The 24,748-nt window shown below is 40.0% G+C and overlaps 1 protein-coding gene across 1 annotated transcript in view; it reads left to right on the forward strand.

The window, feature by feature from the left end:
* LOC128691463 (macrophage mannose receptor 1) overlaps window positions 1–23,038 on the forward strand; it is a 147,653-nt gene extending 124,615 nt beyond the window's left edge. The window contains exon 7 of the mRNA XM_070091637.1: window positions 22,767–23,038. Within this exon, the coding sequence (XP_069947738.1) occupies window positions 22,767–23,038 (272 nt within the window). The remainder of the gene's footprint in view (window positions 1–22,766) is intronic.
* Window positions 23,039–24,748: the final 1,710 nt, after the last annotated feature.

The following is a 24,748-nucleotide window of genomic DNA, read 5'->3' on the forward strand; positions in this document are numbered from 1 at the left end:
GGCACCAATAGTTCTAGCACCCCTTTCCCCACTGTGGAACTGTTACAAAAAACGCGATTCTAAAAGCTTAGAAATCTCCAGTGAATACTAGAAAGGACTGCCCTTCTAGCTTCCAGCCTGTTACTGGGTTTTCGTAACAAGTAGTCAGTATCCTTTTCCAATTATCCATTAGAATTTAGTATGATTCAATAGTGCTTCAGGATTACAACTGGTAGGCTACTAACTAGAGAAATTAAAATTTAATAAATTTATTAGTCATTAAGTTGTCTAGGCGTATATCAAATTAAATTAAATTATTCACAGTAATTAAAATAATATCACTTCTCTCGAGTACAGTATTATTGTGCTAAAAGCACATATCACATTTATAATTCTTGAGTACCGTCTGGTACATTTACATTTAATAAGATATTACAGATATGTACAAGTTTGTGTGTATGTGTGTAAGTGCTCTAAGTAGTTCGCTATGTCTCAAGACTCGACTAGACTTAAACAAGTGACTGACAAAGTCCTCACATAAACTAACTTCTTGACTGACTGGCAACCAGAACAGTCTGCCTGAACAATAAAAAGAATGCTAAGCCCAATAGCAATATAACAAGCAACTGCGACACAGAATCAGGAACAAGGAGATAATATAACGACACTAAGTAGGGACCATCTGCAGATCCTCCACAAAAGTCACAAAACTCCCATACTACTGAATCTAAGTTCAGCATAAGAAAATCCCCGACTGTGATAATACACAGATACCAGTACAAATTAGGTCAGAAGCTACAGCTCAGGACCTGAGATGTTTTCGAGTGTCTATGTGACACACAACCTCAGTACAACGTCGAAAATCACTAAGTCTATACAATGTTCTGTGAACAGAGTTCTACAGAACTAACAAGAATAATGAGACAGACAATCTGTCCGACCACCAAGAGAGTCTAGACCAGACTGAATACTTCAGGTGAGGTGAGGACACCCTCCCCCACTCAGTCACGTGATAGCTCCATGGGTCGCTGCCCAGCAACAATGAGAAGCCAGCAGGGAAACGAGCCACAAGTGATAATTACAGTAGTTAGACAATCAAGACTTGAACTGGGCACATAATATGTAACATCCTACCTAACAACATAACTACGTCAAATAACAATATAAAGCAATACATTTACGACTTAGCTATTATCGCAAATGTAAGCAATATAAAATTATTTGAAAAGATAATAATTATATATATACATAATAATCATTGCAGCCCATTCAGGGGTTGCAACACCCCCCCAACACGACAAACGGTCGCACTAGGAGTTGCATTAATGTCTTTCACATTATTACTGATTACTCATATCAATACAATTTAATATAAACATTAATCAGAGTCTCTCTTGTGCCAAGCACCTCTACAATTTCACAGCGTCTGTCACTAGGATATGCCCCTAGTACCAGGGCAGTACACAGTATCGTATCTCCGCATACTCGTGGTTATGTACATCATTGTAGAGACAGGATAGCATAGACAAGAAGGGCACGATGAGGCTCGATGATAGTAGAGGAGACTGCATTCCACTCTTAAGTAGTGGTTGTGGAATGCTATGCAATATGGACATCTGAGTATGAAACAGCTTAAGGTGTGTAGTGAAGGGGGGGGTCTGCGGCAGGACAGTGTTCTGCCAAGCAGTAACATCTCCCACACGACACTACCCACTCATCACTCAGCTTATGTCTCCTCCTCATACACAACACTACTGTGAATATATAAATATAATAATTAGACATGACATGAGTATACATAGTTAATATGGGCTGGAGGGATTAAGTTACTCTACTGAATTTGACATAGCAAGTAACAAAAGGTATTTGTACATAAAATTACGTAAATTTTAAATGGGAAAGTGCCCAAATACTCGTCAAAATGTTCAAAGGACACCACAAGAGCTAGAGCATAATTTTTCTGGTGTCGTTTGAGCTTAGATGAATAGTAACATATAGTATGGAGAATATCAGTGGATGTTGACTGCTGGAGCAGCACAGCTCCCACTGCATAACAACTCGCATCTATATGTAAAAAGATGGAAAGATTGAAATTAGGACTCAACAATGGAGCAGAGGAAAGCAGATGCTTCAACCTTTTGAACAAATCTGAACAATCACTAGTCCAGATGAACTGAACTTTGCTACTAATGAACTCAGTGAGAGGTGTAGGTGGAGGTGTGTATGCTGGCTTGCCTGTCACTTGACACACGTGGCAACGTCGCACATGATCAGCTACTGTTTCCTTCATCTTTGGCCAAGTAAAATGTTTTGCCAGTTTACCAAGTGTCTTCTTGACACCCAAATGTCCTCCTATGGGACTATTGTGAGCAAAATCAATGGCTTGTTCACGAAATGTAACTGGTAACACTACGAGATGCTTGACTGTGGTGGAAACACTATCAGCTGACAACTTACATGTATTTTTCTCCTTAAGTACACCATTACTATAATAGTAACAATTATCGAGATCCTTTGCTTCACTCTCAGTAACTGCTATATCTCTCAGTCTTTCCAGTGACTGATCAACAAACTGATCCTTGATTAAATCATCATGAGTTAGAAATTTAACGTCAGTTGTGTCCTGACTAGGTTGATGACCGGGGGGAGTCAATGTTAATGACCCTGGGCGCAGAGCGTCACTAAACAACATATTCAAGGCCAAATCATTGTCATCCACTAACTCAACAGGAGTCGCTTTTAATTAATTCACAGAAAGCGCTAAACAATTTTTAAAATAGGATGTTATTGGAACTTCCTGTTTTTTCATTGTCTGCATCGCTATTGGGCCGTGCAGACCTCCTGCGCAAACGCACTTCAGTTCCCTGACTGCAGTAGTGTGAGGTGGTGCTTGTCGCGCCTCTGTCGTCAGCCCAGGAGAACTACCATTAGTCAACATGGCGTTCAGTTACAGATGCAGGATTAACACTGTCGGTGTTGAACTTCTCAGTGGGGCAATAACGCCAGCTTCAGCCCAGGTTTTACTACCTAAAATCATCAGAGACACGTATGGCATTCAGGATGGCGAGTTGTACGGAGTAGCATTGAACGGAGCACGTAGATTTTTTTGTGAAACTGCTCTCAGCAACGGTTTACGAGTCGTTGGTCAACCATTTTCAGGACGTAAGTCTTGATGCAACACCAGCTGTGCGTGTGAGGATGATCGATGTATCCAGACATTATACTTGGATTAAACTGCGTAATGTCCCCTTTGAGGCTGATGAGACAGATATCAGAAAAGTTTTTGAGGAATACGGAACTGTTCATTTGGCCCAGCATGGTAAGTGGGTGACAGGTGCCTACACAGGTATGCCAGAGGGCACTTTTAACCTAAAAATGACATTGCGACACCCCATACTGTCTTACATGTACCTAAAGGAATTCAGGACACAGGTCATGGTATCATACGCCGGGCAAAGGCGTACATGCCGACTATGTGGGGAATATGATCACATAGTGGCGGAATGTGGGAAGCGGCAACGAGCTCCTGGCCCATGGGCGGAGACATCAGCTTCTACACCGGAGGGAGCAGATGATGATCAACGACGTGAAGGAGGGCGTGGTAGTCTATGGAGCGAGATAGTGGATGAGGCGCATAAGGCTGGGGGAGAGGGTGAGGGCCTTGACCAGTTTCCTGGCCCAGAGACACTTCAAGTGGATCGGGTTGCGCAAAAAGTACAGGAGGAAGTGTTGGAAATTGAGGAGGAATTAGCCGAGGTTCTGAAGTCCTTGTCACCGCCTGAGGAGGTGGCTACTCCTGGAAAGGTGGTAGAAGACGAGTTGAAGGCTGTGGTGCATCAACAACAGAACTATTCGGACGACGGAAGTGACGGCGTGACTGAGGTGTCACCGAGATCATTGCCACTGTGTACAGTGGAGGTTGAGGTACATTGTGAGGCATCCCCAGACCAAGCCATGGAGGATGCGCCTGTCACAAGAAAGAGAGCTGCTGCGTCGGATTCAGATGATGTCCTAACGCCAGCGCAGCGGACTGGGAAGCAAATATGGGCAGAAGGTGAAGGTAGTGGTGGCCATGATAGGAGGCACCGAAAGAAGGGGGGGGGAGAGAGGGAAGTGTGCAGGTGACAAGTGGTCCCACACGTTCTGGTGCCCATAGGAAGAGTGAAGAGAGGAGGCAGGGGTGGAAACTTTAATAGGCCTCCGGTGTATGACAGTAAACGTTAATGGTTTGTGTAATAGTGTAAAGAGAGAATGATTTAGAATGTTTCTGAATAAATTTAGAGTTAATGTTGTGTTCCTTCAGGAGCATAATTTTAAGGAGGGTAGGGTGTTGGAGATGGAGGGGTTTCGAGTGGTAACCCTGCCATCTGCCCGTTTGAAAGGAGGGGTGGGTATATTAATCAGGGAGGCGAGCCCGTTTTTTTGCAGAGAAGTGAGGGAGGGAGGGGGAAGGGTGTTGCGCATAGATGGTTTGTGGATGGGAAAACGTGTGGCCTTTATTAGCGTATATGCGCCTGCAGAGAATAACGTACAGGTGAAGCAGGAGTTTGTGTTTGAGGACCTTGTGTTTTTTTTCCGTGCATTACCGGAGGTGGCAATAGTAGGAGGTGATTGGAACTGCGTCATTAGGAGGGCTGATGTGGAACCGAAAGGGGCAGGTTATGTGTCGGTGGCCCTACGAGATTTATTGAGGGATATTAGGTTAAGGGACGCATTCGAGGGGGGGGGGGCGTGGGAGACAGAGCATACATTTGTTAGGAGAGGGTATGCAGCGAGGTTAGATAGAGTGTATCTTTCTCACGGGGTTGTAGTGAGATTTTTCAAAACTGTTGAAGTAGCATGGTCGGATCATAGAGCAGTGTTGGTGGAGGTTGGGTGGGAGGAGCTTGCGGTAATATACAGGAGTTACTGGAAATTAAATGTAAGTGCATTGAGTGATGAAGAGGGGTTCGTGGGATTTTCTGTCCTATGGAAGGAGCTTAGTGAGGAGGCAAAGGGAGTGGTAGATGTCGTACAATGGTGGGATTGTGTAGCCAAGGAAAGGATTAGGAAATATTATGTGGGGGTGGGCAAACGTATAAATGATTTAAAATATGGCCTTTCAAACTATTTAGAGGACAGGTTAAGGGGCTGTTATAGGAAGGAGGCTGTGGGGGGTAACTATCCTATGGATGAAATTGCCGAGGTCAAGGGGAGACTGAGGGAGTTACAAAATGAGAGGTTTCAAGCGGTAAGGGTGCAGGCAGGGGTAGAGGAGGTGCTTTGGGGAGACAAGCCATCGGCGTGTGTGTTGAGACGTCAAAAACAAAGACAGCTGGTTACAGCTATTCCGAGGTTAGAGGTACATGAGATGACGGGGGGTTATAGAATGGGTCAGGAGATACTAACTACGAAAGGAATGTGTGCGTATGCAGATAAATGGTATGAAGGGTATTGGACAAGTGGGAAGGTGGAGAATGTGAATTTAGAGAAGGTGTGTGAGTATGTGACGTGTAATTTAGGGAATAGTGATAGAAAGGCTTTAGGGGGGTAATAAAGGAAGAGGAAATAGAGTTGGCTTTAAGGGGAATGAGGAAGGGCAAAGCACCGGGAATAGACGGTCTCCCGGCTGAATTTTACCTCCAACATTGGTAGGTGATAAGGGGATTCATGGGTAGGTTATTTAATCAGATGAAGGAGAAGGGTGTGATAGGGGACAAGCAAGCAACAGCAGTTGTAGTGTTGGTCCAGAAGGGTAAGGGGCAGCACACCCTCAAGGAGTACCGTGCCATATCTCTGTTATGTGCTGATTATAAGTTGTTCGCTAAAGTCTTGGGTAATCGGTTTAAATGTGTGGTATGGGAGAGTGGTTTCGAAAACGCAGTATGGTTTGCCTGGAAGGTCGATGATTGAGGGTCATGGAATACTGAGAAGTTTTGTGGAGTCAAAAGGGGGGGAGGGAGGGCGGCGTTGTTGGCCTTAGACTGGCAGGGGGCCTATGACAGGGTGAAAAGGGGAGCATTGGAAGCTATACTTAGGAGGCAGGGTTATGGGGAAGAAATAGTTAATTGGGTAACCATGTTGTACAATGGAGCTAAGATGAGGGTACAGATTAATGGATGCTTGGGGGAGGAGATTGTAATGGGTAGGGGACTTAGGCAGGGGTATCCCATGTCACAAATGTTGTTTGCGTGCATTCAGGACCCCTTCTATAGAATGGTTGAACGTTGTGTATGTGACACGAGTGGAGGTGTGGGGGAGGTCGGGAAAGTCTGGCCAGGAATAATAGGATATGTAGACGATACAACAGTCCTGGTTCGAGAGGGAATGGCGTTGGGTGTTTTGGATGATGTGCAACAGTTCGGAAATGCAACAGGGATGCAGGTAAATAGAGAGAAGTCAATGATCATGGGGTTGGGTGATGGGGTGGAGGGGGGGGGGAGATGTAACGTTGTGAGGAAGCAAACGGTGTCTTTAAAAATTTGTGGTATCACCTATAAGGATGACTTGGATGCTGCTCGAGAGGAAAACTCGAATAGATTAATGGAAAGGATTCAGGGGCGTCTGGGTGCATTGCGACCTCATCATCTGACTCTCGTACAACGAATGATTGTTATAAATGTATTATTGTATAGTAAGGTTTGGCACATAACAGCCGTGTTCCCATTAACAGGGACGGCGATTGTGGGAATTCTGAGACGAGTGTTCAACTTTTTGTGGGGTTCAAGGTGCGATTGGCTGAGGAGAGAGGTTGTAATGTTACCTGTGCGCCAGGGTGGGTTGGGGTTGATGGATCTGAGAAGGAGGATTAAATGTGTGTTTCTTAAATGGGAGGTTTTGCGCGAAGGTATGAGTGGAGGGCAGCTGGGAAAAATACATGATAGGTTGGGTAAGTTGTATGGTGGTGTGGAGTTGAGGGAATGTGAAACTGTTTTGAGGGCTTTGATGTTGGTTAGAGAACCCGGGAAGATTCGAGTAGGGGTTTTGTGTAGGCTGCTTGAAGAAAGGATTGTTGTACCAGTTGAGGGATTGTTCCCCATGTACGCATGGAAGAGTATTTGGTATAGGTTTAGCAAGTTGAAGTTAAAGCCTAGGGTAAGGGAGGTAACGTATCGTTTTCTGCATGGCATACTACCGTCGGGGGAGGTACTAAGAACCAGAGGGGTAATTGTGGGCGGAAGGTGTGGAATCTGTGGGGAGGGTGAGACGGCGTTCCATGCAGTATACTTTTGTGGGGGACTGGAGGGTGTTAGGTATTGGTTAAGTAGGGTAGTACAGGGGGTGGGGGGCCGAGGGGTGTCGGTTCTGCGTGCACTAAGCCTAGATGTGGGAGGGTTCGATGAGAGTGTTATAAGAGCTTTGGATTATATAATAGTGGATTATATATATATATCGTGGGTGATGAGGGGGAGGGGGGATTGTGAGGTGCGGAGGCGGGTACTAGCGGTAATGGTTTATCGTATGATGTGTCGTAATAGAGAACTGTATGGGAGGAGAACTGTATGGGAGGAGGTGGGAGAAGGATTTTTCGGAAGGGTATACAATGTTAACGTTAGGGTTTCTCATGAATCTACGACTTGGGCTGAGTGAGCAAGGGGGGGGGTTTGGGGATTACATACGAGAAGGGGAATTTCAGGGGGACACAGCGGGGTCGCCTCCTGGGGAGGGGTGAGAGTAAGGTGTATGTGGGTATAGAAGGTGTAGATGTGTGGCATAAGTGTATGTAGCATGCAAGTGGGCACAGAAAACAAAGGTGATATCAAGTAATTACGTAGTAACGAATGGAGAATTCTGTGTTTGATGTGTCAGGGTCGTCACGACCTTCTTCATGTATTAAGTGTGAATGGTGTCAAGATTATAGGTGTAAGACCTTGAAGAGCTTTTGGGCTTCTGTAGAGTGTGCGTTTATAGCCTTTATTGGGCATATTTCATGTGCGATAATCGTATCGCAATGAGAGTTTTTTTAAATTATGTTGTTTGTGTTTAGTGTTGTGGGTTTTTAGCGAGTGTACTGACTTTATTTTAGCATTATATAATGTGCTTATCCAGTTGATGAGAGATGGAACGCTAATGACTTCCATAAATTTGTAATGCCTCGTTAAAAATTTGTAATGGGAGAGTATGGTTTAGTCTCTTACTTGATGTAATGTGCTCAGCCGGTGGAAGAGGCTGTACTAATATTTACTAATATTTATTAATATTTATTTAGTATAAGTGAGAGGCTTAGGATTTTCCTTTTTTCTTCAATGCTTAAAGAGGGATTGTAGTGAGGCAGGTATGTATGTTTTTAGGTAATTCTTATTGTATAGGGGTTAATTTGGGGAAGTGCATGTATCTTATATTTTTTTGTTTTTTTTTGTTTTTGTTTTTTTAACTGAGATTGTGATGTAGGTCATTCCTCTGATTATCTACTGTGAAGGTTGTGAACCTTTGTCATATGTCAGTCATAGTATGTTAACTATACAAATCTGAAAGGTTTATATAGTTTATAGTTTATATAGTTTATATAGTTATATAGTTTATATTGTTTATATTATATTAGTATGTTATATGGAAAAATTTGTGAGTGTATATGGGTAACCTCTTTTATGTCAATTACAATGTGTTGTTAAAACTTGTTAGTGTATGTTGTGTAGGATTGAGGATCCTACTGTACCCATTTTATATCTTTTTATTTAATTTTAAGCTGTAAAGTTTTTAAATAAAATATTAAAAAAAAAAACTCAACAGGAGACAAGGATGGTTGTTGTATCTTTGACATAGCTCTAGTAATTGCGCTGAGAGGAAATAAAATAGGTTTCTCTCTACAAGCTTCAATGGCATAATTATCATCAGTGTTATTATCAATCACAAGTGGTTCCTTACATATACCAGCATGAAGGATATCGTTCCCTATCAACAAGTCCACTGACCTGATGGGAAATACACCACTGGATATACCCACTGAAATATAACCAGTATAATAGCTTGTTTCAATATAAACTTTGTGCAGAGGCACTTTTATAACAGCCCCTCCATAGGCTTCTAACAATACATCTATCTTGCAATAGGTATCGTCAGTTATGGGCAGTACATCTTCTCTTAATAACGTGAGATAACTGCCAGTGTCTCTGAAAGTAATTATCTCAGTTAGATGTGATTCGTCAAATCCTACTTTACCTCTCGAAAAGTAAGGACTCATCGCTGAACGAATCTTTTTGTCAGATACACTTTCTGACGCTAGTCATCTGTCCTGAGTAATATTATCTAAAACAGTAGGATCAGAGGTATTACTAGGATTATGGTGCCTTTGTTGCACGGAAGAGGATACGACTTGTGTGGGGGCGCCAGCCGCACGACTGTTTCTGGTATCTCTTTCTAACTTATAGCAATACTCTCTAGCATGTCCTTTTCTGTTACAATATGTACATTTTACTTTCTTTTTCTCGATATCAGATTTCTGTCTAGCCACAGAGAAGATTCAGGATTGTGAGTTTTCCTGGTAAAGGTACGAGAAGTTACAGTAGCAGATACATCAGGCCGGCAATGAGCAGCTGATTTAGGTTGCCAACTTCTAGGACAATTTTTAGTTACCTTGTTTCTTTGTGTTTTAGTACGTACAAGTTTGTGAGAAATCTCGTAATTGTCTGCTAATGCTGCAGTTTTCAGAATATCCGAGGTAGTATGATCGATCAGATATTCTTGTATGTCAGCAGACATACAGTTGTTAAACTCTTCATGTAGTAACAACTGAACAAGGCTGTCATAGTTGTTACACTTGACAGACCTACACCATCTCTCAATTGCAACTTTTTTCTCACGAGCAAACTCTACACAAGTTTGACCACTCAAGGAAGGTTCCTTGATGTTGGTGAGGGGCTCTTGATTTAGGGAATTAGATCTGTGCTCCAGTTCCCCGAATTAAGCCTGAATGCCTTCCACAAGTTTGATCTTGTCGTCATTGTAATGTACGAAATGTGCTTTGATAACTTACAGGTAACAAGTTATATGTCTCTAGAATAGTTAGCTTGACAGCATCATAACTAATGTACTTGGCAAATGGTAAAGCATCAGTGCAAGTTTGAGCTCTTCCTGTCAAAGCTGTGTGCAACAATGTAGCCCAGTGCTTACGTGGCCCGTTCATAGCACGTGCCTGGTTCTCAAACACATCAAAATAGGTGTGTAAGTCACTCTCAAAAAACTTAGGAACCATGGATGCAGCTTTCTGCACATTAAATGGGTCCTGTGATCTATCAGTCTGTTGTCTTCCCAGACGAACATTTTCTCTTTGGAAATCTTCTTCGTTCAATTTCCTCTGTGCCTCTATTTGTGCAGTCTGCAACATAATGAGGCGTTCAAACCTCTCAAACTGTTCCTGAGAGATAGGACCAGTGGGTAATGGAGGAGTAAGGAAATTAACATGTCTTTCTGGACTGTCCTCAGGTCGGAAACTTCGTCCAACCGCCCCTAGAGAGTCTAGATCTGGTCTAGGATAAGTAGATACAGGTGTAGCATACACTGTACTAGTATTAGGCTGAGTCATCCAACCAGCTATACTCTGTACTAATGTGTCAGTGAGGGAAGGAGTGAGAGAGAACTGAGCTACACTAGGCTCAGACACTTCTGCCTTAGTTGCTCTTTCTTCTATGTCATCAAATAGAGTCATACTTCCTAATTGTGACACTAGGCTTTCTGAATCTGAATCATAATCAGACATCTCTGTATGAGCAAGAAACAATATATCTTTAATTAACGCTCTGACAGTTTCTGCGGTGTAATTCCTGTTATACGTCACACCGAGATATTTGGCTACTCGCCAACACATCTGAAGTTTTAATGTACTCAACTCAAAGTCAGAGTATCAATTAACTGTTTCACTTTGGCATACATCACGAAAATAAATGTACTATGAAAGAGTGATTATGGGAAACTGTAATCCTAATAGGAATTTTAATGTTGGATATCTTAGAGCTAGAGCTCATCAACAGTATTTCCATCTCCTTGGATCAAGAGACTCAGTCAGGTACATACATCCACCTGGTATGTTGTACAAGACTAAACTCAAAGTCTTCAGATTAGGAAAATACTCAAAGTGTTTGATCATAGAGTTACTAGTATGTCAAACTGGACAATTTCTCCAACACCTTGGATCAAGAGCATCCTGGACAGGTCCCCATTTGTTACAAAAAAACGCGATTCTAAAAGCTTAGAAATCTCCAGTGAATACTAGAAAGGACTGCCCTTCTAGCTTCCAGCCTGTTACTGGGTTTTCGTAACAAGTAGTCAGTATCCTTTTCCAATTATCCATTAGAATTTAGTATGATTCAATAGTGCTTCAGGATTACAACTGGTAGGCTACTAACTAGAGAAATTAAAATTTAATAAATTTATTAGTCATTAAGTTGTCTAGGCGTATATCAAATTAAATTAAATTATTCACAGTAATTAATATAATATCACTTCTCTCGAGTACAGTATTATTGTGCTGAAAGCACATATCACATTTATAATTCTTAAGTACCGTCTGGTACATTAACATTTAATAAGATATTACAAATATGTACAAGTTTGTGTGTATGTGTGTAAGTGCTCTAAGTAGTTTGCTATGTCTCAAGACTCGACTAGACTTAAACAAGTGACTGACAAAGTCCTCACATAAACTAACTTCTTGACCGACTGGCAACCAGAACAGTCTGCTTGAACAATAAAAAGAATGCTAAGCCCAATAGCAATATAACAAGCAACTGCAACACAGAATCAGGAACAAGGAGATAATATAACGACACTAAGTAGGGACCATCTGCAGATCCTCCACAAAAGTCACAAAACTCCCATACTACTGAATCTAAGTTCAGCATAAGAAAATCCCTGACTGTGATAATACACAGATACCAGTACAAATTAGGTCAGAAGCTACAGCTCAGGACCTGAGATGTTTCGAGTGTATGTGACACACAACCTCAGTACAACGTCGAAAATCACTAAGTCTATACAATGTTCTGTGAACAGAGTTCTACAGAACTAACAAGAATAATGAGACAGACAATCTGTCCGACCACCAAGAGAGTCTAGACCAGACTGAATACTTCAGGCGAGGTGAGGACACCCCCCCCCCCTCGATCACGTGATAGCTCCGTGGGTCACTGCCCAGCAACAACGAGAAGCCGGCAGGGAAACGAGCCACAAGCGATAATTACAGTAGTTAGACAATCAAGACTTGAACTGAGCACATGTGTAACATCCTACCTAACAACATAACTACATCAAATAACAATATAAAGCAATACATTTACGACTTAGCTATTATCGCAGATGTAAGCAATATAAAATTATATGAAAAGATAATAATTATATATATACATAATAATCATTGCAACCCATTCAGGGGTTGCAACAGGAACCACTGTTTGTGTGGGACTGAAACATTTGCAAAGGAATTATGCTATTCCCATCTGGTTCTGCTGGGGGCTACACTGGAATAAGACCACAGCATTTTAAAGAAATAGTCAGTCCACTTCTCGGGGAGATTTCAGAGACACTGCTTACAGAGATCGCAACGTTCGTTAACAGCTTCTTGGCTGGTCAGATTCCTGATGAAATTAAAACTTTCTTTTTAGGGGCATCACTTTGTGCCCTAAAAAAAAAGGATGTAGGAATTAGGCCAGTTGTCATGGCCAACGCTTTTCACTGCCTCATTTCCAAAGCTTCTGTCCGAAGTATACACACAGAGGCAGCCATGATGCTTCAGTCGAATCATCTTGGCTTTGGATTCCCTCCTGGAAGTGAATCAGCAGTTCATGCAACAAGGAAATATATCATCAACAGCCTACCTGAGGACAATGCAGTGGTAAAATTAGATTTCAAGAATGCATTTAATCTCCTGAAAAGAGACATGGTATTAACAGCTGCACAAGAACATTTCTCTGGTCTCTTCCTTTTTGTTTCAGCTGGATACAGCAAGAAATCAACGCTTTTGTTTGGAGTGCATGAAGTTTTATCATCAGAGGGTGTCCATCATTGGGATCCTCTTGCATCATTTCTCTGATGTATAGCGGTTAGGGAAATCATAGTCAGGCTGACCAGTGAGCTAAACATCTGGTACAAAAGACTCCCTCCTAGATGATCTTACACAGGTGATGACACGGGGACAGGAAATGGGACTCATCCTGAATCCGTTCGAATGTGATATCATCTCAATGAGATCAAAACTACGAGGAACATCAGTCATTGCCTTCACAAATAGCGTCTTGCTTGGAGCACCTCTGGGAAGTGATCCATTGACTCAATTCTCAGGAAGAAACTGGATGAGATGAGGAGGATGAAACAACGAAGAGTCAATCTTGACACCCATAATATCTAGTACCTTCTCACAAAGTGTTTGAGTCTGCCCAGGTTAACATATTAGCTAAGATGTGCACCTTCATATAATAACCTTATGCTGCATGAATACGACAGTATCCTGAAGTATATTTTTACGAAAGTACTCAACCTAGAAGAAGTGGGGACCGAGCTACACTTCCAGTCAGACTAGGAGGCATTGTTTTCTGCAGGGCATCACAGATTGCACTACCTTCTTTCCTGTCCTCGTGTGTTTCATCCAGTGGACTTGTAGCAGCGATTCTCCCTGAACAGTTTAGGGACAAGGTTGGAGTCCATGATGAAAAGTTCGTTGACAGAGCCACACTCTCGGAGATAACCTAACAGGCTCTAAAACCAGACCTGCGCCCACCAACAACTACAGTCTTACTGGGATGACCCAATAGTGGAGAATAAAGCCTCAATAGTGTTCCAGAGTGTTGCTGAAGAATAGAACCCACCTCCTTGCAGTGAGAGCTCCTCTTTCAGGAGACATTTTATTGGCTGTTTCCAACTCATTCCTTGGCACACACCTCGATCCACAGACTATCTGCACTGGTGTTACTCACTGAACACAGGTGTATTTATGGCAGTGAATCAGCAGACCGATTTAAGTAACATGTCTTGTGTGACGCATATCTGAGAAAAAGACTGCAAGGCATGAAGAGGTTAACAGCATCATCATGAGGAGCCTCACAACAGCCGGATACCCAGCAATAAGGGAGCTACACCAACTATGCAGATCGGATGGTAACTGTGGAAAATTACATTTATCTGGATGTAACTCATAAGGTACACACCAGTAAATGGTAACAAAGATTATTATTTATCAAAGTTACAGAGACAAGTAGTAATTTTTAGGGCACCTAGGTCGCAAAAAATGTCCCCCTTCAATACCTACCATTTATCTCTCCACAAGTTGCTCTAGACCTATATTAATTACAAATGAAATGTACATCACCAGGAATTCTGGTAAAATTATTATAAATTTATGGACTGTATGTTAAAATTAATAAATGATTACATATACACATTTATATAACAGAGGGAGAATTTATAATCATAACACTCACCAATTTGTCTGGAGATTAATGTGTATCATGTACAGAACACCCCCCTTCGTCTAAATTTATGAAAAATTTACTGGCCAGAATTTAACATAAACAGATTTATCTGAGGTTCCTGTTTTCATCTAATTACGGAGTCCTGTCCAGTCGCCTGATTTCTCACGGTATGCAGGACTGTAATTCCAACAATTTCGGCTCCTATTTGAGAGGTGTAAGCCCAATTTGACATCTAGAGTGACGAAAATTCTTCCTATTTTCCCTAACGTTTCTCTCGACTCATTCAAAAAATGGCGACGACTCTCTGCTTGTCCGCGCAGGCGCAGAGCTTCTCTGTCCATTCTCTTATTTAAAATGCACTCAACAGAACAATAGTAACGTATTAATCAGGTTTATTTACACAGAAAAATTTTGGGGGGGAAATTATTTTCCACACTGTGGCCGGGCGGAGGTCATTGCTAAACGACTCAAATTACTCCTTCCTTCAGGAGACGATTCCAGCCGGTTCTGGTTTGATTGGCTGTTCTCCTAGTAGGTCTTACTATGATTTCATCTTCCTGCATCACTTGGTCAGCATTATCTTCAATATCACTCGTGTCACTTTCCCTTAGATTTTCATTTACGTTTGAATACCATTTAATTCTAAGGGAATCAATTTATTAATTGTGCATAAACTTTCCTGGCCACAACACAACACTTTGACATTCCGGACAACACCTTGTGCATCTGGGTACAATGTCAATACTTTGCCCAGAGGCCACAATGTTCGATGTTGTTCAGTGTCAATTAACACAATGTCACCTAATTGATTGTTCTGTCGATTCACTGCCTCTGTCGCACCATAAAAGTGTTCACGTAGTGTAAGAAGATATTCCTTATGCCACACATTGGACCAATGATCAATTACTTTATTTAACATTTTAAATTTATCACACAACACTGCCGCATCATTGTAATCTTCATCACTTTCTTCCAGATTATCTCTATAGACAGGGGCAGCTTCCAATTTCCTTCCACATATTAGGTGAGAAGGTGTTAATACATCTGCATCAGGTGTATCACTCATGTACGAGAGAGGCCTATTATTTATCCAATTCTCCGCCTCCACTAACACTGCACGGAATTCTTCCAAATTAATTCTCTTCCAGTGTAATACTTTACGGAGACACCTCTTCACTGTGCCTATCAGTCTTTTGTACAGCCCCCCCTGCCAAGGGGCTCTAGGAGTAATAAATTTCCAGGTACACCCTCGTTGAGTTAACAGAGATTGAACATCGTTACTATTATTTAATTCTATTAAGTGTTGAGCACCTGCTACAAAATTTGTGGCATTATCCGAAATCATCAATCTCGGACAGGATCTCCTAGCTGCAAATTTTCGAAACAGCTGTATAAACTGTTCTGCAGACAAGTCCTGAGCCACTTCTAAATGAACTGCCATAGTAGCAGTACAGGTGAACAAGCATACATACACTTTCAGTGGAACACCAGCAGAAGTACCTGTTAAAATTATTGGACCACTATAGTCTACACCTGTTACATCAAATGGTTTCATTAATTGTACACGCTCCTTTGGCAATGGTGGAGGACCTGGGTACATATAAGATCTGGCATCAACACGGCGACATATTACACAAGATTTAATCACCCTTTTTACACTTTGCCGTCCTTGTGGGATCCAAAAGGTTTCCCTAATACAATTTAAGGTATCTTGTACCCCACCATGCATTACATTTTTATGGGCATTTAAAACAATTAAATTTGTTAGATGATGGGTTTTGGGCAGTAAGATAGGGTGTTTAGCATAATCACCCAATTCAGCATTTTGTAGCCTACCTCTACACCTAATTACATTGTTCTCTAAATACAGCCCCTATTTCTCTATTATGTAACCTTTCACAATTTTTCTTTCCATCATCAATTTAATCTCATTTCCATAGATTTCTTCTTGTACCCTCTTTATCCAATATTCAAGAGGATGTGAAAACTTATATGAGATATTTATCTTGTTTAGAAATTTAAACACCAACTTAGTTACATTGATTAATTTGGATAAAGAAGAGTACCTATTTATATCAATGGCTAAGGAAGGACAAACTATTAGAATGGTGGTCACAGTAATTTCAACAGGAGCAATATTCGCCTTTTGTACAGGCCAATTAGCTTTATTTACCAACCAGCTCGGTCCTTTAAACCATGATACAGCATTTACAAATTTAGCATAAGGTAAACCTCGAGACAAGAAATCAGCTGGATTCTCCTCACCAGGTATATGATTAAATGTTAACATAAGCTGACCCAAACTATTATACTTATCTTGCATCTGATTAATTTCAGTAACTCTGTTTTGTACGTACACGATTTTACTGTTTCCATTACGAATCAATTGTAAGGATACCTCATTATCAGACCAAATTAAAATGTCACTAATATTTATCTCCTGCAATTTATTTCTTATATAATTAACTAATTTGACACCTACATAAATGGCTGTTTATTCCAACTGAGGTAAGGTACGTGATTTAATTGGAGACACTTTAGCCTTAGACATAACAAGAGAAATAACACTATTACATTGAAGGTAAGCAACTGCTCCATATGCCAATTTTGAAGCATCGCAAAAAATGTGGAGTATATTTTTTCCATCTGGATTGGCCACCTGGCGTAGGAACTCCAACATTGGAATTTTTTCATAATCACCAATTAATTCATCCCACCTGTTAATGAATTCCTCAGGTAGAGTTTCATCCCAAGCACATTTAAGCTTCCATGCTTCTTGTATTAATAATTTCCCTCTTATAGTAAGGGGTGACACTAAGCCTAGTGGATCAAAACATTTGGAAACTTCAGCAAGCAAGATTCTCTTAGTTAATTTATTGGGCATACTGTAATTATTAGGTTTGAACATTAACAAATCTCTCTCAGTATCCCAAGTTAATCCCAATACATTACTAAATTTTGGCACTTCATCCCCAGGATAATCTTTACTTATTTTGTCCTTTAATTTGGACGAATTACTATTCCATTCCCTCAGAGGCATATTTGCACTTTGCATTATTTTATTAGCCTCTCCATAAGTCATTAACAGTTCCTCTTCAGTTGACGTCACACCCAGGAAATTGTCCACATAAAATTGTTTGCTCATTACTTTACTCAATGGACTTCCCATACGTTTAAGGTGTGCATTTATCATTGCTTGAAGTAGGAAAGGACTGGATGTAGCACCAAATAATACGCTCCTAAAGCGAAAGGTTTTCAGAGGGCTAAGTGGGTCACTAGGATTATCAGGCCATAAGAAGCGGGTACAATCCTGGTCAGCCTCTTGTAAACCCACTCTTAGGAAAGCTTTACTTATGTCAGCCGTAAAGGCATAATTCTTCGCCCTGAAATTTAATAAGGTATCTCGTAATTTTTCCGTCAACGACGGACCTGTCATCAAGCAGTCATTTAAACTAGGTACATTTTTGTTACTCCTGGCACTACAATTAAACACAATTCTCAAAGGAGTGGTCTTAGAATCCTTCTTCACTCCGTGATGTGGCAAATAGTGACATTAAATTTTGGCTTGCTCAGGAGGTACCTCTTCTATAAATTTATTAACTAACTGTTCAGTAATTATATCATTATAGGCAGTAAACAATTCTGGTGTCTTACTCAGTTCGTGGAGCTGAGCCTTTAATTGTCCATATGCCATTCTGTAATTAGTGGGCAATTCTGGATGGTCCAGTCTCCACAGAAGTCGTACCCAGTATTATCCAGATTCAAATTTTACATCTCTCAGGTATTGTTCCTGAGTAAAAGAATCGTCTGGACTTTCTTCATTTACATTTATTCCAATGCTGTCTAATTCCCACAATTTATGCACTGGCTCAACACCATCCTCTATGAAAGAATTATACTGGGGTACGATTTCATGAGTAAGACACACAGTTATGGTATTGGCAGTTTCGTCTAGTCATGAATTATTATTACGAGGAATCCTACCATACATTACATGGCCTCCTGCAGTCTTCAAAAGGGTGACACCACATTTCTTTACCATACCCTTTACAAAGGAGGCATAATAGTCACTACCTATCAAAATATTTATTGGGCCTACAGAATCATCACTTACACCAGAAGGTGCTAAATTTACATTATGTGAAAGTTTTTCTGTAGCTTTACTAAGCCCTACTGTAGATATTTTCTCTGGAAGTCTATCTACAATTACTGCATTAACACGTTTTTTCTCATTGCCCAACCTGACAGTTACATAAACAGTGTCATACAATTGAGACCTTTTATCTGAGAGAAAACCAGATAATTTTAGAGTTGTAGGATCTCCCATCTGTACTTTCATACCATCAAGACATTTACGTTTTATGAAAGTACGCTGGGATCCCTGGTCTAATAATGCAGTTACATTTTTTGATTTATGCCTTTTATCATCAATTTTTACCTGTAACACAGGTAAGGCTACTTCAGCAAACCCATCATTATTAACATTAGAAGCAATTTTTACAATAGCCACTGTTGTGTCAGGATTGTCAATATTATCATTATTATCAACAACATCATATACATCCTTACACATGACTATATGGTGTCTTCCTTTGTGACATTGATAACAGTTGTTTAAGTTGGCATGACAATCCTTTACATTGTGATTACCTAAACATCTGATACACCTGTCAAGTTCTTCCAATCTTTCAACTTTATCATTCCATGAATTGTATGCACTACAATTCTTAGAAAAATGATTACCCTTGCAGAAAAGACAATCTCTCTTTTCTTTGACTGGTTTCTTATTAACTGGGCTACTCTCAGGAGGGTACTTATTCTTCTTACCTTGTGGGGAATCATTATTTTTGATTCCTGCTTCTTGATATGCACCTATGCAACTCTTTTTAGGAAATTAATTTTGATTACTGCCATTGGGATAATTTTTCCCTTTGTGAAACTTGACAGATACCTCAGAGTTATTATGTGTTGCATCTTTAAACTGAGTTGGTTGGCTGATTTGCAACTGAACAATTAATTCTTGTAGACCTAGTCTTATTTCCTCCAGACCAAAATAACCTTTGTGATACTTGTTCGAGAATCTTTCAAGTGTTTTACAGCTTAATTTATTCTGTACCATGGCACTCAATAACCAGTCTGATTCCTTCAGATTATATTTATTACTTAACTAAAGTTTTGAGAGTGCTCTCCAGTTTAACTCTAAACTGCTGTAAACCTTTGTAAGTGTGATCTGGAGATTTTAAATTAACAATGATATTCACTAGATCCAACCTACTTTGTTCTATATTACCATAAGTGACTTTCAACAAGTCAACTGCTTCCTTGTAAGAGTCATCTACATTGGGAAAGGCTTGTATGAGTATGTGAGCATCTCCTCTTACCTGTCCTTTGAGGTAAAATAATTTAGTTACACAGGCTAGGTCACTCCTATCATGCACAGCTGCTTTAAAAATAGACCAAAACTCCTCCCAATTTTCTCCAGGATTAAATACAGGTAAACATAATTCTGGGAGTTTTGGCAAAGACATCTTATTTGTTGGAACATATTTATTAACTGCCTGGTTTACACATTTTAATTTATTCAAAGCCTGACTTTTACAAGAAAGAATCTTTTCCTCTAATTCATAATACTGGTTAATCATAAGATTTACTTTAGTCTCATCTACACAGTTTACTAACAAATCTTCTTCATATTTGTTGTAATATAATTTGTATGAATCATATCTATTCCCTAAAGCATCCAAATACAATTTTAAATCATCAGCATTCACAGTATCTTGATTCATTATTTTTCATGATTTTTTTTCTCTATACTCCATGTATTTGTCTTCTACATTAATTTCCTCATTTTCACCCATGGTGCAATGTATTAAATTAATAACATAAACAGTGTTATTAAATTAATAACACTGATTATGTACTTAATTATGCACTTCATAAAGGTAAATATTACAACTTACCTTTGAATAAATCCTAGCTTCTTGAGCTTAGCAATTACATGTAAGAAAATTATAATATAAATTTTAAATACACATTAATACAAATCTTAGCCAGACTTGGCTTATCAAAATTAATATTACACAAATACACTAATATAAATCCTAGCCACTTTGGCTTAGCAAAATTAATATTATACACATTACTATAAATCTTAGCCAGGCTTGGCAAAATTAATATTGTAATAATTATAATCCACTACACATTAAGTAAATTTGTGGACCTAACATCCACTTCCTTCTGTCATTTCATATATAATTATTAAGTAATTAACTAAATGATTTCACTAATTACATCCAGTTCAAAGAAGGACCAATAGGCAACTAAATTGTGGAAAATTACATTTATCTGGATGTAACTCATAAGGTACATACCAGTAAATGGTAACAAAGATAATTATTATTTATCAAAGTTACAGAGACAAGTAGGAATTTTTAGGGCACCTAGGTCGCAAAAAAATGTGCCCCTTCAATACCTACCATCTATCTCTCCACAAGTTGCTCTAGACCTATATTAATTACAAATGAAATGTACATCACCAGGAATTCTGGTAAAATTATTATAAATTTATTGACTGTATGTTAAAATTAATAAATGATTACATATACACATTATATAACAGAGGGAGAATTTATAATCATAACACTCACCAATTTGTCTGGAGATTAATGTGTATCATGTACAGAACACCCCCCTTCGTCTAAATTTATGAAAAATTTACTGGCCAGAATTTAACATAAACAGACTTATCTGAGGTTCCTGTTTTCATCTAATTACGGAGTCCTGTCCAGTCGCCTGATTTGTCACGGTATGCAGGACTGTAATTCCAACAATTTCGGCTCCTATTTGAGAGGTGTAAGCCCAATATCACCTCTAGAGCGACAAAAATTTTTCCTATATTCCCTAACATTTCTCTCGACTCATTCAAAAAATGGCGACGACTCTCTGCTTGCCCGCGCAGGAGCAGAGCTTCCCTGTCCATTCTCTTATTTAAAATGCACTCAACAGAACAATAGTAACGTATTAATCAGGCTTATTTACACAGCATAATTTTTTTGGGGGAATTATTTTCCACAGTAACCAAAAGCACCCAGATGGTATCACCTTTTAAGCCTGGACAGACGGCAAGCAGGTGATGTGGGACTACACTTGTGTATCTACATTGGCTGATACCTTTTTTCATTACCTCAGGGAGGAAGGAGGAGCAGCTGCCAGCTTCAGGGAGTCCCAGAAGTCTAGAAATTACGATGAACTTGTCCCTCATTATATGTTAGTTCACATAGGCTCGGAGACTTTTCAGAGTAACTAGGGATCTTAGGGCAGCTAGTTTTCTGTGCCAGCGACTCAGCACTGCGGTTCAGAGGGGTAATGCTTGCTGTATCCTGGGTACTCACCCCAGCTCTGAGGAGCTGGATGAGATTTTTGCATTGTAATTTGTGATAAACATGTAACAATATACACTTGAAATATATCTCTCAAACCTCATGTACTGTATATGTCGTCTTTGTAGCAGCAATGTAGCTTTAAAATATTGCGTACCATATTATGTAATAAAATCTACCTATTTGTTAAAAAAATATAAAATGGGGTTGTAGGGGAAGTGGAATATTTAAATGGCTTCGGGATAAAATCCAAATATTCTTCCTCGAAGCCTTTCTATCTACTTCTCCGAGGCTGTGGATCCCACAATTTGCACTAGAGGTGGACCCATCCTTTATATTTTACGACTATCGTAAAATATAAAATTATATATACTGTTGGCGTAATAATACGCCAACAGTATTTAAAATCATGATATGAAAAAATGAACACAGGAGAAGGCAAGAAATTTGTTACATATATAAATCGTCAATTATTACGGCATCAACTATTTAAAATACATTGATCAAGCTTGACAGCTAAAAAAAAATCACCAAGTAATGCTATTGAAATTAAATCTTCGTACAAACGATCCTTTCACTACAAAAACTTCTAAACTCTTTAGTCAACTTAACACAGTTGATCTGTGCGTTTTTTAATTCTTCTTGGGGTTCTAAACAGTATTCATTCTCTTCAACTCTGAATGAAAGAATACAACATAAGCTTAGTGCAGTGCATTCATTTAAACGTAAAGCTTTAAAATTTATACGACAATAACTGGTAAGTTTTAGGCTCATCTGTACTATATAAAAGTCCTAATTCTGGCGTACCTAGTATGTACGGTCACCGGAAAAATGCTCTGCTTGATCCCCCTTCCTCTGTTTTATTACAAATATAGTTAATGTAGTGACCTCTAAGAAACACAGAATCGTTTAATTTTCATGAAAAAATCATGCTGCCAAAATGCTCACGTATAAAATATTTTAGCACATAGAAATCTGTCTTAATTTTTGCAAAATAATTAATAAAAATGACTTATTATTCTCTCTCAAGAAGTGCAGAAGGACCAGAAAGAAGTAGTGTGTGAGACTCCCTTCACTCTAGTAGGAGACATGTGCCTCTCCCTCGTCACTCATCAGGAGTCCACCTGGCAGGAGGCTGAGGTAGTGTGCAACCTCCTGGGAGGAGACTTGGCTAGCATCAACGACATTGAGAACTTGAGAAGCATTTATCTTTATTTGCACGGCGTAGGTAAGTATTCTTACGCCATTATAATTGTGCTAACACAAAAAAATAATTGCAGATGGTGGGTGCCTCTGAGCTAATTTCATTCAAATCCCCGTTTGGTATACTAGCCTTCACGAGCTAGTACATCAAACGGGGATTTGAATGAAATTAGCTCAGAGGCACCCACACCACCGTATGTCCTCGGATCAAGGTAAAATACCTAGCTCTGCTGGGTGCTTGATTATTGTGTGATCCTGTGGGTTAGAGCGTCATGTGGATTTTGCTCACCATGAGGAGGGCCAAAAAGACACGGGTTCGAATCCTCGGCTAGTCGCAGTGCTGTTATTCATTCAATATCACTCGTTTGTGGTTACAATAATATAAAATACTGCTCGTGCAGGCTAGTACACCAAACGGAGATTTGAATGAAAATAGCTTAGAGGCACCCACATCAGCGTATGTCCTTGGATCAAGGTAAAACACCTAGCTACTTCTGGATCTTGATTCTTGTAGGATTGCATGGTCCTGTAGGTTATAGCGTCATGTGGTTTTCGCTCACCATGAGGCGGGCCAAAACGACATGGGTTCAAATCCTCGGCTAGTCGCAGTGTTGTTATTGACATGTATATCCATGGGGAAGTGGAACAGAATTCTTCCTCCGTAAGCCATGCGTGTCGTAAGAGGCAACTAAAATGCCGGGAACAAGGGGTTAGTAACCCCTTCTCCTGTATACATTACTAGAGTTAAAAAGAGTACTCCTCTTTTTCTTTCTGGGCCACCCTGGTTTGGTAGCCCAAAATATCGCAAACCCAGCGATACAGGGTGTAAAACAACCACAGGAGCAGTAGAATGATAGCTCTAGGCCTTTCGTGTTGCAACCAACACATCAGGAGCTTGCAAAGTTGCAGAAAATAGGAGGATATCAAAGCAAATACACTTCAGTGAAGACATCCTTTGGAATTGTATTTGCTTGGATATTCTTCTCTTTTCTGCAATTTTGTAAGCTCCTGACGACGTGTTGATAGCAACACGAAAGGCGTAGACCTATAATTCTACTCCCCCTGTGGCTGTTTTGGAGATGGTGCAACATCCCTCCAATGAAAAGCAGGGGTGCTACCAACACGATAAGAGACAACACAATAAGTGTCAGGGGCTCAAGACTGTTCAGCTGCCTCCCAGCATACATCAGGGGAATTACCAATAGACCCTTGGCTGTCTTCAAGCAGGCACTGGACAGGCATCTAAAGTCAGTACCTGACCAGTCCGGCTGTGACTCGTGCGGCCAGCAGTAACAGCCTGGTTGATCAGGCCCTGATCCACCATGAGACCTGCTCACAGACCGGGCCACAGGGGCGTTGACCCCCAGAACTCTCTCTAGGTATATATATATATAGATATATATATATATATATATATATATATATATATATATATATATATATATATATATATATATATATATATATATATATATGGATCTTGATTCTTGTAGGATTGCATGGTCCTACACCTGGCGGATACTTTACAACACCTGACATTTTTATAATAATGTAGGTATATAATTAGTCAACCAATCAATCAATCAAGTTTATTCTCTATAAGGGTTACAATGCAGGGTTTACAGGTTTTGGGTATTGTGTGGTTTACATGTTATAAAATACTAATTACAGAGGGGGCCACTAGGACACCTAGCATGGCTAGGCATTTCGAGCAGACTTAGATTAATTCTTATCATTAAATTCTTACAGATTATTGTATTAAGGCTAAGTGACTACATCATAATTTGTGAGTTTAGCAATGTGAATGCT

This window comes from Cherax quadricarinatus, chromosome 36 (assembly GCF_038502225.1).
Source record: "Cherax quadricarinatus isolate ZL_2023a chromosome 36, ASM3850222v1, whole genome shotgun sequence".
Lineage (NCBI taxonomy): Eukaryota > Metazoa > Arthropoda > Malacostraca > Decapoda > Parastacidae > Cherax > Cherax quadricarinatus.